The sequence below is a fragment of the Dermochelys coriacea genome, chromosome 8, assembly GCF_009764565.3.
Source record: "Dermochelys coriacea isolate rDerCor1 chromosome 8, rDerCor1.pri.v4, whole genome shotgun sequence".
In the NCBI taxonomy this organism is placed as follows: Eukaryota; Metazoa; Chordata; order Testudines; family Dermochelyidae; genus Dermochelys; species Dermochelys coriacea.
The window spans coordinates 4,883,622-4,901,975 of record NC_050075.1 but is presented as its reverse complement, the minus strand read 5'-3'; the positions used below and the strand labels follow the sequence as shown (position 1 = coordinate 4,901,975).

At 43.8% G+C, this 18,354-nt stretch overlaps 1 protein-coding gene and 1 long non-coding RNA gene across 2 annotated transcripts in view; one reads left to right on the top strand and one right to left on the bottom strand.

The window, feature by feature from the left end:
• The window catches only part of LOC122455625, a 23,216-nt gene extending 14,440 nt beyond the window's left edge, over positions 1-8,776 (top strand). Inside the window, exon 2 of the long non-coding RNA XR_006273954.1 lies at positions 8,412-8,776. This is a non-coding gene — a long non-coding RNA (uncharacterized LOC122455625). The remainder of the gene's footprint in view (positions 1-8,411) is intronic.
• Positions 747-18,354, bottom strand: part of FAM114A2 (family with sequence similarity 114 member A2) — an 18,201-nt gene continuing 593 nt past the window's right edge. Inside the window, exons 2-14 of the mRNA XM_038412713.2 lie at positions 15,421-15,644; positions 14,218-14,317; positions 13,435-13,530; positions 12,975-13,087; positions 11,770-11,904; positions 11,411-11,569; positions 9,733-9,856; positions 8,516-8,595; positions 7,383-7,511; positions 7,028-7,167; positions 6,107-6,179; positions 5,158-5,211; positions 747-3,263 (exon numbers count right to left, since the gene is read on the bottom strand). Coding sequence (XP_038268641.1) covers positions 3,162-3,263; positions 5,158-5,211; positions 6,107-6,179; positions 7,028-7,167; positions 7,383-7,511; positions 8,516-8,595; positions 9,733-9,856; positions 11,411-11,569; positions 11,770-11,904; positions 12,975-13,087; positions 13,435-13,530; positions 14,218-14,317; positions 15,421-15,630 — 1,515 coding nt within the window. The 5' untranslated portion in view covers positions 15,631-15,644 and the 3' untranslated portion in view covers positions 747-3,161. The remainder of the gene's footprint in view (positions 3,264-5,157; positions 5,212-6,106; positions 6,180-7,027; positions 7,168-7,382; positions 7,512-8,515; positions 8,596-9,732; positions 9,857-11,410; positions 11,570-11,769; positions 11,905-12,974; positions 13,088-13,434; positions 13,531-14,217; positions 14,318-15,420; positions 15,645-18,354) is intronic.

The following is an 18,354-nucleotide window of genomic DNA, read 5'->3' as shown; positions in this document are numbered from 1 at the left end:
TTGCATTGACTCTATAGCTGTTTTCTTTGGTAAACTAGATTTACTACTTGTATGAACAAGAATGAGGCTGTTCTAGCGTTGGCTATTTGTTACTGTAGTGCATTCCTGTTGAATATCTAGCCCAACAGTCCTGCTATCTTATTCCTTAAAGAAATGTAGCTGTTTGGAGTGTTTCTGACTAGAACCCCATGTATTTGAAAAGCTGCTGCTGCTGCCCCATCAAAATCCATTTTCCTTAATTCACTCTGCTCGTCTATCATTTCCTTTATTTCTCAACCTGTAGGCTTGATCAGTGAGGTTGGCATTTTGCAAAGACTCAAGGATTGTTTCTAAATACCTCATTTGCTATCATTGCTTATTTCCCACTTGACATCCTGGATTTAGACGATCACACACAATTACGCTGATACTAGCAGCCTGAGTTCAGCTAATCCTGCTTCTCTACAGAGATTGATTCTGCCACCCGTTTGCTTTCAATGGGATTGCCTGTGTAGAACGGCACTAAACATGCAGACTACTTGCTAAAATCCCATACCCTGTGAACAGGGGTAGCTGAACCTGACCAGCGGCAGCAGTCGAAGAGGGAAGTGAAGACGGACACATCTAATTCTGACTGTTTTCTTGCATTTCTCTTATTGCTGTAGGAACTACTCAGCCAGCTTCATGGTACTAATCCAGATTCTGGCTCAGTGTTTGGTTGTGGAACAGTGACATCAGAACAAAAATAGTGTTCAGTCAGTTAGTGGAGAAACTTCCTTTTAATTATGAGCTTATAAAGTCTACATCATTGAAACAGTGGCACATCTCAGAGAATTTACAACATCCACCAAGGAGCCTGTCTCTCTCTGTCTAACTGTGGGATAAAACACCCCAGTACCAATATAAGACCTGGTAAATATGGGGCTCAAAACCACAGCCGGAGGCTGGGAAACGGAGCTCAATAGAAAACAATGCATACTTTAAGTATCAATGCACTTTCCTTGATAGCAATCTGTGGCAACTGTCGCCCCAGGTTGAGAATGGAGCTCTGGCCTCCCTCCTATATACATATATAAAAACACTGCTCAGCCATAGGGCATGGGAGAAGGAAGATAGAGTGAGGCCACAACTTCATTGGCACCCCAGAACAATTCTGTCAGATTAGTTATTGCCAGTTCATGATACATGAAACAGCATTGGCATTTAAATCAGCTTCTGGCCACAGAAAAAATGACCCACAGGTATTCAGACATTATGGTGATGAGTGCAGTATAAGAACCGATACAGACTAGAATGACTCTGTGAAAGAAGAGAGCATAGAGTATGTGGGGGGGGGAGGTTGTTCTTTCATCCCCATCCCTTTGATCCTCCCCCCCGACCTCTCCCCAGATATGATGTAGGATTCTCAGGACAATGCCTGAACACTTATTCCATGTATGGTTTTATTAATAGAAAAGTCAATCCATCCACAGATTTGATCATTCAACCAAAACTGAAGCAAGAATTTTTCCAGCTATACAAAATAGGAGAAGCTATTAGCCAAAAGGTGTTTCTGTAGTAAAAACCAACTCTCTCTGCTTGGCAACAAGCTGTATTAATGGAGCAGAGCACAGGGAAGAACGGAACCCAAGTGTAGAGATTTGCAAGACCCGCTAAAACCTGAAGACGGCTAAGGCTGGGACTAGAGATTCCTCATTCCTGATGAGCCAGTACTGAGGAACGTAGGTATGACAGTCTACTCTCATTAGCTGTCGGGACTCCCTTTTTATTCCATTTAAGCCACCTCCTTTCTTTCCCTGTTGGTGCAGCAGAGGCTGTTCCCTTCCAGTGAAGAAGCTCACAAGGTACAGAGTGCAAAGAGTAACAAAATAAGGAAGGTTTTTAAAGCACAAAGGAAAAGGTGCCCTGTGTGGAACAGCAGCTTGTGGAGCAGGTGAGGGGTCCCAGTGCCATTGTCAAACTGTTTCCTCTCTGACGCATTCTAATCGCCTCCTACTGGGACGGGAAGTAGTACAGTGCACCATTTTTATACAGTAGCCTAAGAAACGCCTTCCGTAGTACGTGACAAACGTCTGTACACACAGACTGTGACTGATGGGTCACGCTGTACTGAAAGGTAATGAGAAATTCTCTGCTCTGTTCCTTGAACAGGAACCCATCCCTTCCGGTTGCTTTTCATTTACTGCTACAGGGCCACGCACCCTGTTATTCTGGACAAATCAGCCCTGTTACAGCTTTCTTCTCACTAATGGGGCTACCTGTAACCCTGCGTGCAACCCTTTTCTTCTTGAAGCAAACATCTTGCAGGAAAGAGAAACACTGTCTTCGTCAAAATCCCCAAGCCCCATCCAAGAACTCAGTATGTACGTAAGAGACCAGCACCCTTCAGCAAGCTGCTGCTTTTGTATATACAGAGCATCAGGGACCTTAGATTCTGTTCTTTCAAAGCTGAAATCATTCCTGAGACCCTGAACCTTGCCGTATCTTGTACCCAGCACACACTTAACAGGAACAGAAGTATGTGCCTTGGAATTCAAACTCAGCTGGAGAGTTTGGTTAAATTCTCATTAACCAGTTACCCTATTCTTTCCTCTAGAGTGATTTAGCTTCATTCTTCCTCAAAATAGTCGTTCCTAAAAGAGCTTGATAACATACTCAGCTATGGGAGCGCACAGAGACGAGTGATAAACAGTCATCCAAAACTAAGGACTGGTCTACACTGGGAATTTACATTGTCACAGCTATGTCTCTCAGGGGTGTGAAAAATCCACACCCCTGAGACACACAGCTAGATCGACAGAAGAATTCTTCATCAACCTAGCTATTGCATCTTGGGGAGGTGGATTACCTACAATGATGGGAGAACTCCTTCAGTCAGCATAGGTAGTGTCTACACTCAAGTACTACAGAGGCACAGCTGTAGTGGTTTAAGTGTAGACATACCCTAAGAAACAACCTGCACTTTTAACTTGCCAGATTGCCCAGATGCCTAGACTATGCTAACTGCATCCCTCATGTCTCTTGACAAATTGTACAGCTAAGACCTGGCCAGTCAGCATTTTATCAACACCACTGTCGTACCAGTGATTAAAGCTTCGTTTATTTTCTGTCCCTACCCCATTCCCAGGCAAGGGAATGATCAAGTGGGCAGATGTGGTTTCTGCTCGACTAGCAGGATTCATTCACTGATGTGATAACTCAGTTTGAGTCTGGATAAGAGAGATCTGTAGCACAGGCAGGAGTAGCTGGAAGGCATCTTGGATATACGAAGCACTGTTTGAAGCCTACAAAACAAAACAAACTACATTAGAGACAGACATTCATGCTACCAGTCTTCATTACTGCTTGATGTGTGTGTACTGTATGGTCACTGATTATTAATATACTTAAGCAATATCTGGCTACTACTTTCAGATGCAGCAGTTTCTTTTCAATTAAGTCTACTTTTTAAACTCCAGTTTATCCCACTGGGCAACCGACTCAAGAATTGCCATACCATTTCAGAGCTGATACATCTAGTTCAGTATGCTGCTCGTAGAATACTCAGTACCAGCTGCTCCAGGGGAAGGCATAAGAAACTCTGCTGTAGAAAGGAAGCACACACCAACAGGGAACATTTCTTCCTAACCCCCTCAATTAGAAATTACCCACTTTGGGAATCCCTTTAGTTGGGAAGTGCATGGATTGTCACACACTGAATAATTTCAGAGTAGCAGCCGTGTTAGTCTGTATTCGCAAAAAGAAAAGGAGTACTTGTGGCACCTTAGAGACTAACAAATTTATTAGAGCATAAGCTTTCGATGAAGTGATCTGTAGCTCACGAAAGCTTATGCTCTAATAAATTTGTTAGTCTCTAAGGTGCCAGAAGTACTCCTTTTCTTTTTACACTGAATAATGTGACTTGTCCAAGGTCTGAACATAGCAGTTTCTAGCCCGTTGTTGTAATCGCTAAAGCTGCGGCAGAGTCTAGCATTTTGAGCCACAGGGGTTCACAAAACATTTCAGGTTGGAAGCTCACACGCAAAGCTATCTATCATCAACTGAAACAAAGTTTCATGCCAAATTACACAAGTCATCCATGGTCCAGTTGGAAGCTTTACAGGCATTCAACAGACTTGGGCTGAGTTTCTAACAGAAAACAGGATGACTTTCCTATTGGCAGGCCTGCACAGCTCTAGCAATTCCTAGAGCCCCACAGCCTCCTGGACTGTGAAATCAGCTGTGCACTCAGGCGATATCCCTGAACGCGTGAACAACTTCAGATCTTGAGGGAAAACAAGCTGCAAAAACAGAAACCAGCGATTTCTGCTAATAATAAATCCTTTGCTTTCGAGCATCAGAACCCCTGCTCAGGTACTCCAGGCAAATGGGGATAGCTATTCAGAACTAAACTTTCAGTGGGGAAGTTTGAAATATCTAATGCAACATTTCACACCACATGTGACTATTTCAAAGCTGTAACCCTTCCCCATCCACACAATGGACATGGATTTTTCATCACATCAATTTAGAACGAGTTGTCTCTAGAAAAGTTAAAATAGTATGAGCCCTCTGAAAAGTTTCAGCTCAGTCTCATTAGTAGGCCAGGATTAACATGTAAGGACTGCCTATAATATTTTAGCTTAGCTGTTTGTTTATTGGTAGCTTGCAAATATTCCAATTCTATCTTGCTTCTATCTGAGAAATGATTATTGATTATTTAACTGGAAGAAAGATGCACATTGAAAAAAATCCACAAGAATCAAGTTTTCTTGGCAAGACTACCACTGAAAATCTTATTAAATTACAATGTTTAGAAAGACAAGCTAATTTGTTTTGTCTGAATCTGTAGAATCTCTTATGTTTACCGGCTGAAATTTGAGAGTTGTTTGAAGAAGAATTGCCAATTAGCTGACAGGAAAGGCAGACATTTTACAAAATGACATTCCCTTCTGCTGCATCTTCTCTACACTGTTCTGAAGGGATCATGTTTATACTTTACCAAATACATTGCACATCTGGCACAGATTATAGTAGCAATGCTCCCTCGGATATCTATTAAGACTTGTAAATTAGCAGTTGGGGAAGCAGTCTTAAGCCATGGTTTAGAAAACTGGACATGGATAGGGATAATCAAGTGGGGATTGACTAGTCTGTCCACATTCCAACATTAGTAGCTGCAAGTGTATCATAACTGACCTCCAAAAACACTCCAGTGATTAGTGGGTTAAGCACATCTGCCTTCTCTTTGACCTGGAAAAATTAGAGACATATCATCGTACTTGACAATTTGATTGCTTTTCCTTTCAGCAAAACACAGGGCCAGATCCTCACCTACTTTAGAAATCGGCATAGCCCTCTCACCATCAGGGAAGCTGCATTGATTTACACTAGCTGAGGATGTGGACCATAATATGAAAATATAGACTTGCACAAGTCCCAGCGTATACTGAAAGCATTCTATATACATTGATGTGCACTGAACTTCCAGATGAACTGGGGAGAATTAAAGCAAGCTAATGTGACATATTTCTAACAAAAGCAACTGTAGGCTGGTATGAACTAGGTCTAGGACAATGGAAAGGTCTTGTGCATGAGTTGAGCACTGTGCATATATGCAAATAGTGGGTTCTTTTCAGAGACAGCTCTCTGTCTCTGCAGAGGAGAAGATCATGGAGGTATCCCTGAGAGGTGGGCCACAAACCATAGAAGCATATAACAGAATTTCCCCACCATTTCGGCTACCAACGTGTGAGAGGGGTACATAATACCCTACAACAATTAAACCTTCATCATCACAGCTATTAGCTACTTAGTCTCCTCAAAGCATGGAAAGAGTTGTCTGAGCTGGATGACTTTATTTCAGTAAAGTTCACTTTGAACTCCAATCCAGGCTGAAAAGCCACTAGCTTTACAGGCTGATAATGTGAAAAATCTGAAGGTCGTAATGAATTAGGATGCAGCGAAGCTCACCAATAACACACCTGTGTATTTTAAAAATACAGAAGATGAGACAGCATGAGAAGCTGTGCAGTGGAACAAAAGGGCATGAGGGCATTTCAGGGACACTACAGTCTGTTTTGAATGCAGCAAGAGGTTGAGCGGGACCAACCAATCTCATTCCTGTTAAACAAGAAGTAGGTCTTACCCCTGCAGTTGTTAAGCACGTCGTGAACTCTTTAGATAGAGAACACAATTCTTTACACAGCACAATAGTCATTCTGGGAAAGGAAAAATGAAAATTATGTAGTAAAGGCATTTTAAAAAAAATCCCCTTTACTTCACCATTGTCATCTGTAAAACAAAATCACCCACTTCCAAATGTACATTTTTCTTTAGAAACAAAAAGATAGATATAAATGTTTAAGGGTCCAACAACAAAGCGCCTGAAGAATGAGAAGTTCCAAATAATATCTGAAAAGAGAACAAAGCTGAAACTTGGAAGCAGATTTTGGAGAACAGGAATGCCTGGTCCAAAGGGAACACTACTAACTTGCTATTTTAGTTACAAGCAGGAAGTTTTATCTTGTTTGGAAGAGAGAAATAGTTCTTTTACATGCACACCAATTGCCTCTTAATAAAACAAGTCCCTGCTTGTCGTAAGCGGTATCAGGGAGATAAGTCTGCTCAGGATGATTTTAATATTAGGCATTTAATGTGCCAACAGGCTAGCAAAACGGTACTGAATAATCATTTTACATAAAGAGAATGGCTCTCTTTACACTATTTTAAACAGAGTATTTTGTGGGCTCCAGTTTTTTCTTTTTAAATGCCTGTCTACTAAACTAGCACAAATTTATGGCAAAATTCCCTTCTCAGAGTAGCATGAAAGCAGTCACATAATAATTTTCCTTTCTCCATGTGTTCCTGTCAAGAAATTTCTGTATATACAAAAGACAGTCAAGTTCTGTTTAGTGAAGACAATACTGCCCTTAGCAATTTCTAACATAAATGCAATCAGGCATAAACTGCTGGCTGAGAACTGTGGAGAGAACCCGCATAGTAATGCCTACACCAACAGCAGGATGCAAACCTAACCAGGTACTATAGCATAATTCAAAGGACTTACTGTGAAAGGGCTTTGGCTCGGCCTGTGGCTGACACCTCTTGCTTCTGACCATGTAGGACTAATGCTGCAGTTTTGTGGAACATTTCAATGGAGTAGGCTGTCAGTTCAGCCAGACTTCTAATGGCAAATGCATGTATATCCTGCAGGAGTTACAAAGAGCTCATTCTAATTTGCTATTATTTTAAAATAAGACTTCTCTCCACTCTGCCCCCCTCCCCCACCCCCATCTCTAGGAGTAAATGTAAAGATTCTAACTGTGGGTTGAAAGCCATAAGCAACCAGTTGGCACATTATCCTATATTGACATCCCCTCCACAGTTAGATTTCATTTTCTCTCTCTCCTTTGCCCACTTACCTCTACTGATGTTTTAACATCTCGGTCAGCAGCCCCTGAATCCAGCTGTTGGTTTTCTTTGCTCGTTTTCCTCTCTTTTGGAGTTTCCATGTTGAGTCTTTCAATCCATTCATGAGCACATTTCCTTGCCTGTGTAATAGGAGGTACGGACACATCAGCATGGCACTTAATGACTGCGATGAGATCCTCCTCCACTCTGCAGAAGGTGGAAGACTGGATCTCTTTGTAAGAAATGGTTACTACCCCTACATTGGTGGAAAGAAATGGGACAAGCAAGTCAATTACCTGCTGAACTTTGCAGTGGGTCGAGTGAAATACAAGGGAACAGGCTACTATGCACACATACTTTTGGCACTTGTTTTTCTTTCTTACAAGGTGTACCACGACATGTGCTGCTTTAACAGCATGACTGTGATCAAGAGGTTTTTTTAGGGTTTTTAACAGATGTCAGTGCCACTCAGTGGACCACAATGGTATTGTAAGAGGGTAAAAAAAGGAGACATTCCTCTAAATTTATTAATTGGTCTGACAGAGAGGAATTTGCCTTAAGAGCAGTTCAGACACTGGGTTATGGGATCATGAAACTGATCAGCAATAACCCAGTGCATGAACAGTAAATAAGATACTTGATAATTCCAGTACTGAGAATCCTGGAGACATTTATGAACTATTCAAGAACATAAGGAACATTTGTAATTTTTATATATACACACATATATATTTTATATAGAGAGAGAGACAGCCCTTGCTCCTTTTCCGTAGCTTCAACAGAACAGGCCATTGTTACAGATATAATCTTCTGATGAAAGCACACTTTTAAAGCTAGGAGATGATTTTAAAGCCAGATGGGCAACAGGGGTTGGATCACTTGATCATTACAAGTTCTGTTCATTGGCCACTGTCAGAAGACAGGATACTAGACTAGATGGACCATTGGCCTGACCCAGTATGGCCGTTCTTATGAGACCTGGGCTCATCTTATCAAGGGCTCCAACATTTAAATGCTCCTTACCATTTTGTAATTCACAGGGGAAAGAACAGTGCTTCATACTTTTAACACCTTCACCAGGAGTTCAGGACCTGGTCTCCTGAGATATACCCACCAGCCATCAGAGGACATAAAGCTAACTCACCGTGGTTAATTTGTCCGGCTTGGCTGAGAGGTGCAGTTCGAAGAAAAGCACAGTTATTTCCTTTGTGAAATCTTCGTCTCCTGAAGGAAACAAAGCAGGTTGGCAAGACTTGGTAGAGTAAGACAGTCTGTACTACACAAATAAGCAATAATCAGGAAATATACAGTGCAGCTTGTTTCTGCCCACACGCCTCAAGGGTTCAGCAACTGCTGACAACCAGTGGCTGCATATAATTCATCTTTAAATCACATATTCAACAAAGGATTCAAACTCCTCAAACTTGTTTTTTCTTAATGCAATTTATTGGGTATTATTTGGTTTTGAGGGCCTATAGATATGTCACTAGGACTAACTAGCCTTCGGCCAAGGTAATTTCTATTTTTACAGCTAGCATCCAACCACAAACAACATAAATTCTGCATTTCAGAAGACATCTGCTTGCACAGCACCTTAGAGAATTTTTAAGGCCATTTAAAGCCAATGGTTTTCCTATTATATATGCAGGGCCAGATGTTGACAAAACAGGAAAAAACCTGTTGGATCCATCATGTACAAAGATAAAAATTATAAATAAGGCTCTAGAGTACCGAACACTGAATGCGCCAGCCCTCTTTGCTCGGCCACTTGGGTAAAATTGAAACAAGAAAGTCGCTTATGTTCAAATTAGTGAAAGCTTCAACAACTGGATGCTCCCTGCTGTGCAGGTTGTTTCAGTGCTTTACGATGTCCCTCCAAACTGCGTGGCCAACACTAGTAGAAACTTTTACCTTTCAAAAAAAGTGCCTTTTTTGAAGTCAGATAATGCTACTAATAGGTTTCCCTTAGCTCCAGGAAAGGAGGCGGTTGGGAAGAAGTAATTCTCTTGGGATTTCCTACATAGCTCTCTCTTCACTCCCCCACCACAAGTCCACCCCTCATTTTCTTCTCTCTCATAAGACCCTGCATCAGAGGGACCTCCTTTCTTTTGCCCAAGGTGCATTGGATGAGCCTATCAGTTCCACTCCTGCACTGTCAATGGGTCCCAGCAGAGGAGGAGTTATCCACATCCTCACAGAGATTAAGGGCACTGCCTTTCAACAGTGCTCCCAACTGCTGATAGGTTGAGGATCAAGGGACCAGCTGAATAATAACTAACAGTGCTATGGAATGCTAGTTGGTTTTAAATTGGAGTTTAAAAACCAGCCTCCCCGCCTGTAAATGTGAATCCCCTTACTTACCCTTCTTCTCTTCCTCTTCATCATCATAAAACTCAGCTAATGAAAATGCTTCTTTGAGCTGCTCCAACTCCACTTTTAACATGTCTAACTCTTCTCCAGAGAGGGCATTTATAACCGACTTCACCTAGTTAAGAGCAAGACAGCTATAAAAAGAGCCATAAATGCAACAGGAAAGAGAAACAAGATGGAAATGATACAGTGCAGCAGTATTAATGACATGCTAATACCAAATGTAGCTGTCCCTTTAGGACAGAGTTCTCTGCCAAGTCCCCATTAAGGAGTAATTGATTCTTTACCAGGCTTCCTGTCGTTTCATGTTTCAACTAATATTTGCCAAAAATTGAATAGCTGGGATACAATTTGTGTTAACTTAGTAGGATCACCAAGGTTGAAAAATATCACACTGCCCACACGTCAGGAAAGCTGAAAAGAATAGAATTGTGTGTCCAAGGAAGGGATCGTGTGACCTAATAGCCAATCAAGCCTCAGGTTTATGGAATCAGGGGTCGAGGTGATTCTAGAGAGCTGTACCTGCCGCTAACTACTTGAGCACAGGCTTTTGCTGCAAATGAAGAAGCATCAGCTTGTTGGCCAGAGGACAAATGACAGCCGGGGAAAATTCATATTTAAAGAAAACAAAAACCAGAGAGTGGCTCCTTTGTTACAGGCTAAACTACAACATACTGTACTTGGCTTGGTGCTTACCATTTTCCATTTCCTGTCCATGCATTCTGCTCAGCCTGAAGGCACAAGTCATCAGACTTATTTTTTATGTATATAATGTAGATGAGGCTCGTGGCACTATTATTAAGATTGCCTAACACTTCCCATAAGAAGACCCTGTTTTCAGTTGCTTAGCCACTTGGGCTGAAGTTTTCCACGCCAAGTTGTCTGCCTCAGGATGTATTTTTCTGGGAAGATTTCAGCTAGAATGGTTCAGCCATTCCAGGGGAAAATACATTCTGCTCATGTTCACTAATTTCTGGTGATTTTTTTTAAATGCTCTCGCACCCCAATTCTTTGGAGCAGAGACTTGAAATTTGGCAGAGGGGAGGGGTATCCCTTGTGTCTGGAGTGTGCCTCCTGCCACCCCTGTGAAAATCCACCCCAATTTGGACAATTATAAGTGTTTATTTTTGTATTGCACTTTGCTAATGCTCACTGGAGACTTCTTAGATATTAGCAGCTCAGTTCTAGCTGAAGATTACGTCTACAAATGCATGCTCTAGCCCCAAGGCTGAGCAGGACTTTCCCTGCAATTGCAGCTCTGGGCTGTGCTGGATCTGGGCATGTGTACTGAGAGGAGGAAGACTGTCTCTCCTGTGCTCTCGGAGCAAGTGGGGAGACAGAATAATTTAGGACAAGGAGTCTGAAGGGTGCAAAAACTGGTACTGGCTGGGCAAGCACATCGAGTCTGAGAGCCGCGGGGGAGTGAAAGGAAGTGAGGAGATGGAGTTAATTATGTGTGATCATACAATCAGACAATATCATAATGCATACGCACAAGGGGGCCAAATTAGGTTGCACAGGCAACCTTAATTCTGGCATTTCCCAAATTTTGAGTGCTTGACATTGCAACCATAATAATGTTTTTAAACAGGTTTTTGTGCATAAATATAATCTTTTCCCTCCTGAGCTGCACATATGAAATAGAAAGGAAACTGCTCAAAGCCATTACCTTTGAATCACTCTCTCTGGAAAGCATCTCCAAGGCTTCCAGATGTGAAAGACCCTGAAACTCATCAAAGAGTAACCCATAATGGGCTTTCTTCTCGGTAGCCATGGTAACCTCAGTAGCTGTCCGCTGCTCTTCTTTCTCCTTTGCCTCTCGCAAGACCTGAAAAGGAAAAGCAGAGGCGTCAAACCAGCGTGTAGAGAAATTGGCTAAGGGAGGCAAAGGCCTCAGTGAACAATTTTAGGAAGCGTTCACTTGATGTTAATACTGAAGGTTCCTTAAAAGGAAAACACAGGGAAGAAAAAAAAATAAGAGAGAAACTGCTGAGATTCTCACTGTCGGGGTTTGAGAGAAACTAATACCTGTGATAGTGTGGAATTCCTGTTCATTAAACCCTTTGTTTTCTTGAATCCAGGGTCTCCTTCCGCTATCACGTCCATTGTCTTCTTCCCAATGAATTCCAAAGCATCCAAACCGCCACTAATAACACTCTTCCCCTAGAAAGCAGATTTGCAAATTGACAGAATGCGTGTAAATAATACTTCTGTTTGTCTAGCTATATTTAGTTTAAATGTATTATTAAAATATGATTTAAACCAGAAGTGATGTGGGCCAAATGCTCGTGTTTCAAGCCCAAGCTAGACACCCCGATCCCCATACAGTAAAGAGCATGAGAAACAAGGAAGAGATAATAATAGCCAATGTTTTAATGGGAGTGCTCAGCTGGAGAATACGGCCCACCATCACAGTTGCAACAGCCATCCTGAATTTATAAAATGCACACATTAAAATCCTTCTCTCTCTTCCCTTCCATCAGAAGAAGCTCGACTATGTTCATTTATCCGTTTTTAAAGTTTGTTACTAGACAGTTGCTGAAAACCAAAAAGAAGTGGGCTTTGCATTTTGCTCTGCTGGTAGTGAGGCTTCTCTTCTAGAGCCATGGGCCAGTCACCAGAAAGCTCTGCCTCCTGCACGCCAGAGTTTCACGCTTGAGAATAAAGAGTCCCATTGCAACTAGCTATGGTCAGTAGGACTAGTCCCCCCCCCCCCCCAAGTAATTTGGGTCAATCCCACAGAGGACTATGAAGAGGAGGACTGGAGTCATTCCTAGAAACTTCACTGAAGTTAGTGGAGTTACTCCAGGAATGAATCTGCCCTTGAATTTGGCCCCTTATTTTACAGCGAACCAGAAAAGACAGCAGAGCATTGGGATGACACACTCTATGCTGCAGATCTGAAGGCCATAAAGAAAGGCCAGATAAATTAAAGAGTAGAATCAAGGTTTGTTGGTATGAGGCTTCAGTGTCAAGGCAAAATAAGAAAAGGAGTACTTGTGGCACCTTAGAGACTAACAAATTTATTAGAGCATAAGCTTTCGTGAGCTACAGCTCCGATGAAGTGAGCTGTAGCTCACGAAAGCTTATGCTCTAATAAATTTGTTAGTCTCTAAGGTGCCACAAGTACTCCTTTTCTTTTTGCGAATACAGACTAACACGGCTGCTACTCTGAAACCTGGAAAAATAAGTGATTTTAACCTATTTCCCAGGCTCCCCACCCGCCCACTCACTGTGCTTTGAACAGCTGTAGAAAGAGTGGATAAAACTCCGAAAGCTCCACTGATGGGCGAAGAACTGCTGTCACCAACTCCGCCTGAAATGCTTGCTTTAGCACTCTGGCTTCCTGCATCAGAGAGGGAGGAAAAGGTGTTTTATTTTTCAAAACTTGCAAAAAACAAAAAAGTTAAGATTATAAATAGATATCGTCTGTTTCAGGCAGGCAAATGCACAAATCTCACACAGAAGAGAAGGCCGCAGCACGTGAGACAGAAAGAGTTAAGATCACTCTGCTATAACTCTAAGACTCTGCAGAGCTAGCAGAAATAAGCACTGAAACATTATTGTAGTAAACAGATGTCAATCTCAGTACACACCGAGCAGATCTGTTGAGTGTAAGCTGGTGCTATTCTTAGACCACACTTGGAGAAATTCAAAAATTACATTTTTTATTTTTAGTAATAAAAAACTGACCTCCTGTAACAACTTTGGCCTCTGACGAGATTTCGCTAGGGCTGGGGATCCCAAGGGACGTCTCTGCTTTTTCGATGACATTTGAAATACCTTGTCCTAGAGAAGGTAATGCTATTACTTCAACTCTAAAACAGAACTGCATTCACTTTAGCCACTAAGAAAGCAGTGATTGAATCAGAAATAAGATTAACCACCAGGGACTGTCCACTGGAGATACAGATATATAAGCACTAACCACATACACACAAAACGTGTTCCCCAGTCAATACTAAAAGCAATTGCAGTCTGACTTGCTTACTGACCAGCATAAAGAATTCATCTTACATTGCAGCCTTTATGCTGTATCCCACTGATGGGAAAGTCTCAGAAATTTGTCATGTCTTTTAATACCTCAGCTGGCCATTGTTTGTGCCAGCTCCTTAAAAGCCTGAAAGTTATTCTGCTGTACGTATCTCCCTACCTCTCGTTTTGCTTTTTTCCCCTGTATTTTGAACAGAGTGCTTAATTTTTGCCAACTCTTGCTTCTGAATTTGAAATCTTGTACTTTATAGATAAGCAAGACAGCATAAGCTGGAGACATTCATGAAAACTGAAGCCTGATTTTAGACTGCAAAAAGAGTTAATATAAGAACGGCCATATTGGGTCAGACCAAAGGTCCATCTAGCCCAGTATTCTGTCTTCCGACAGAGGTCAATGCCAGGTGTCCCAGAGGGAATGAGCAGAACAGGTAATCATCAACTGATACAATTATATCGAATTAGCAAAATGCCAGCAGCCCTTACCTACTGTAGCTACTGTGGCCGAGGCACTGGAGAGAAGTGACTTTCCCCAGCTCCCCCAGTATCCCCATCCTGTCTGAGATGCATCAGTGGAATCAGAGACCTTTATTTAGAGAAACAGAGATGAAAGACAGCAAAGTGACTCACTGATCTCTGAACTGTATCTTTGAGAACCTCTTTTTTAACAGTAGTAACAACACTGAACTTCAGCCAACATGAACACATATTGTATATCAATCTGTGAACTCCTTGATCTTCAATAAGTATCATACAATTACTCAGTTAGGGTTAAATTCACCCTCCTGCAACAAGACTAGAATAAGTGAACAGAGTAATTGCTACACTGTATCAAACTCGTGGTCCATCTTGTCCAGCATCCCTGTCTCAGACAGTGGCCAGCACCAGATGCTTCAGAAGAATGTGCAAATGTGGGATAGTCTTTCCCCCTTTCCAATGAAGGTCTCTTCCTAAACCCTAAATGGAGTTTAGGTGGGGCATTATTTCGGAGTTGGGAGGGAAGGAATTTGGACACTAATGTACTAGCAATAAAAATGGAGGAAGAAAAAGGGAGAGCAGAAATTAATAGCAGAAGCGTTAATGTTGGTACCCTGTAACCTTCCTCTTCTGCATGCAACCCTCTCTCAGGAACGATGTACAATACCAAAGTTTAATGTGAGCTATCCAATCTGTATTTGACCATAAAGTAACTTCTCTCTACTTTAAGAAAAAAGAAATGGGGTTGCAAAATGGAGAAGGTTGGGGTATGGAAGCAGGAAGGAAGGTAGGAAAGAGGAAGGTTTGTTTGTTTTTTTGTTTAAAGGTTCACAGTTCATTCCCCCCCCGTCCTGTCCCTTTCTAGTACAGTCAGTGTTCTAATGTCATTTGTTCCACCCTTATCTAACCCCCCATGAGAAGAAGCCAGTTCTTAGCTATCTTATCTGTGCAGTTATAATATAATGCCATGACTTTCTGCCACTCATGGGGAGAAGTCAGAGACCCAGTTGCCAGGTTTGATGCAAAACCCATTCAAACCAATGACATTTAAAATAATGCATTTTCAGGATTTCTCAGGGCAAAACTCTATTCTGCCACAACTCTACAGGAAAGGGCTTCATCATTGTTTCCAACACAATCAGGATTCTGCTGTGTTCAAAGTTTGTGCAATTTATCAATCTGCACGTTCAAAGAGTCATCACAGAAACATACTTTCAGGGCTTGATCCACTGGCTCTTCTGCAGCAATAGGCTTGCTGGAGGATTTGGCTTCAGGTCTTTTCCGAGTCAGAGCCACAGGTTCAGGTTCATCCTCTTCCCTACCACTGCTCTCAATGGACCCAGCTTCCTCCACTCTCTGTCCATTCTCATCCTTCTGGGAGGCACCTGCTTTCAGACTTTCACTGCCATCTTTTTCAGACATTACTAGCACATCTCCTAGAAAATAAAGTGATTCCAAGAATAACAGCAACCCACTAGGATATTTTTGACATTCCTTTAAAATGCTACAGTGCTCTCCTGAATAGCTAAGTGAGAAGACACTGTTATTCTCTTCCTCTCCCCATATATAGGCTCCCACCCGCCTTCTATGTGTCAATTAATTTTTTGAGAAACAAGGTGGGTGAGGTAATATCTTTTATTGGACCAGCTTCTGTTGGTGAAAGGGACAAGCTTTCAAGCTGTTATTCAGGTCTGGGGAAGGAAGCAGAATTCTCTCTCAGTCAGTTTAAACTATGCATAATTGACAGGAAACAGCGTGACAGGACTTTAAACTTCCAAATACGAGAGATCACTCCATCTAAGAGCCATACCCTCCCTGTAGGAAAGGAACTGAGCAATATCTGTAAGTGCTGCACTACAAGTCCAAAGGGTGTGCAGATAATTTAATCTATGGCTTGTCTCGCTTATCCAGACAGCTTTGGTGGACTGTTTTTGAAAAGCGTTTGCCAAATATGAAAGAATAGCATTATTAGAACTTGGGCAGTTGAGTAAGTTGCAGCACGTTTATTTGAACGTTGTGCATTTATAGCAGAGCTTTTTCAAAGTGTACAAACAATTTGGAAATTCATCGTCACTGACAACTTGCATTTGAAGTCGCAAGCTGCCATACAAATCCAATTGCTGGATAAGGACCTATAAATCACCACTTGTAAACGATATTTTTCCCCATCATTGATGGGCCAAACAATCATAATTTCATTAACTCCGAGTCAGTTAATAATTAAAAGTTATTTGTTAATGCAACACCAGACATTGTAATGAAGCTCGTTATATGTGCAAAAGGATGCCAGCTTATGGCTGCTATGGGAATCAGACTTTAAATAGCCTGACTTTGGTGTACTAAAATATCTCTGGTAAATCAAAAGAGTAACATTACATTTATTTATAAGTCCCAGAAAGTCCGCTGGTGATGCAATCAGATCAGCTTGTTACATTGTAATGCACTGGTTACCTTTCTCTTAGTAAAAAAAGAAGAGTACTCTGTCAATTTAAGATGACATTTCCAAAATCCTAGGTGCATGTACCCCATTTCCCCCTTTGTCTTGTCATCCCCCACCTACATGTCCCAGAGACATTTCTACACTCCTGGTATTTTACAAACACACACACAGCCGCAAGCCCTTGCCCACGGGATTTAGACACACGTTCTCCATCACACACAGGATGTAAAAAGCTTGACAAGTACAATACGGTTCCAACTCCCTCCCAAGGTTCAACATTCATGCTCCCAGTTACCCACCCACCCAGATGAAGGTGCATGACCCCAAAGAGACTAAAACACGGACTAGTTTGAGAGATCACGTTCACTGTTAGATATCTTCTCAAACACGGCCTCCTGCCCTCGGCCCTCTCTAACACACCCCACCCTGGCCCCCTAACCCTCCTCTGCCAGATCCCCCCTAGCATCTCTGCCCTGACCCCCACTTCCAGGGTCTCCCCCAAGACTCCTCACCCCTGCCCCCCAGAATCCTCCCTAGCACCACTTTCTCTCTGTCCTCCCTCCAGGGTCTCCCCTAGCACTCCCCACCCCTGCCCCCCAGGATCACTCCTAGCATCCCTCTCCCTCTGTCCCCCCTTCAAGGGTCTCTCCTAGCACCCCGCCCCCCCAGGATGCCCCCTAGCACCCCTCTCCCTCTGTCTCACCTCCAAGATCTCCCCCAGCACTCCCCACGATCCCCCCCCAGCACCCCTCTCCCTCCATCCCCCTTCCAGGATCCCCCCTAGCACTCCTCTCCCTCTGCCCCCCCAGGATTCCCCCTAGCACCCCCCACCCTCTGCCCCCCCAGGATCTCCCTAGCACTCCCCATCCCTACACCCCAGGATCACTCCTAGCACCCCCTGCCCCCCAGGATCCCTCCCTAGCAGCCCACCCCCTCAGGATCCCCCCCTCCCTCTGTCCCCCTTCCAGGATCCCGACTAGACTCCCCACGCCTCCCCCCGGATCCCCCCCAGCACCCCTCTCCCTCTGCCCCCCCTCCAGGATCCCTCCTAGCACTCCTCACCCCCGCCCCCCAGGATCCCCTCCTAGCACCCCACCCCCTCAGGATTCCCCCTAGCACCCCTCTCCCTCTGCCCCCCCAAGATCCCCCCTAGCACCCCCCACCCTCAGGATTCCCCCTAGCACCCCTCTCCCTCTGCCCCCTGTCCAGGATCCCCCCAGCACCCCCTGCCCCCCAGGATCCCTCCCTAGCACCCCACCCCCTCAGGATCCCCCCTCCCTCTGTCCCCCTTCCAGGATCCCCCCTAGCACCCCACCCCCTCAGGATTCCCCCTAGCACCCCTCTCCCTCTGCCCCCCAGGATCCCCCCTAGCACCCCCCACCCCCAGGATTCCCCCAGCACCCCTCTCCCTCTGCCCCCCCTCCAGGATCCCCTCCAGCACTCCCCACCCCCAGGATCCCCCCTAGCACCCCTCTCCCTCTGCCCCCCCCAGGATCCCCCCAGCACCCCTCATACCCCAGGATCCCCCCTAGCACCCCTCTCCCTCTGCCCCCCCTCCAGGATCCCCCCAGCACCCCTCATACCCCAGGATTCCCCCTAGCACCCCTCTCCCTCTGCCCCCCAGGATCCCCCCTAGCACCCCCCACCCCCAGGATTCCCCCAGCACCCCTCTCCCTCTGCCCCCCCTCCAGGATCCCCCCCAGCAC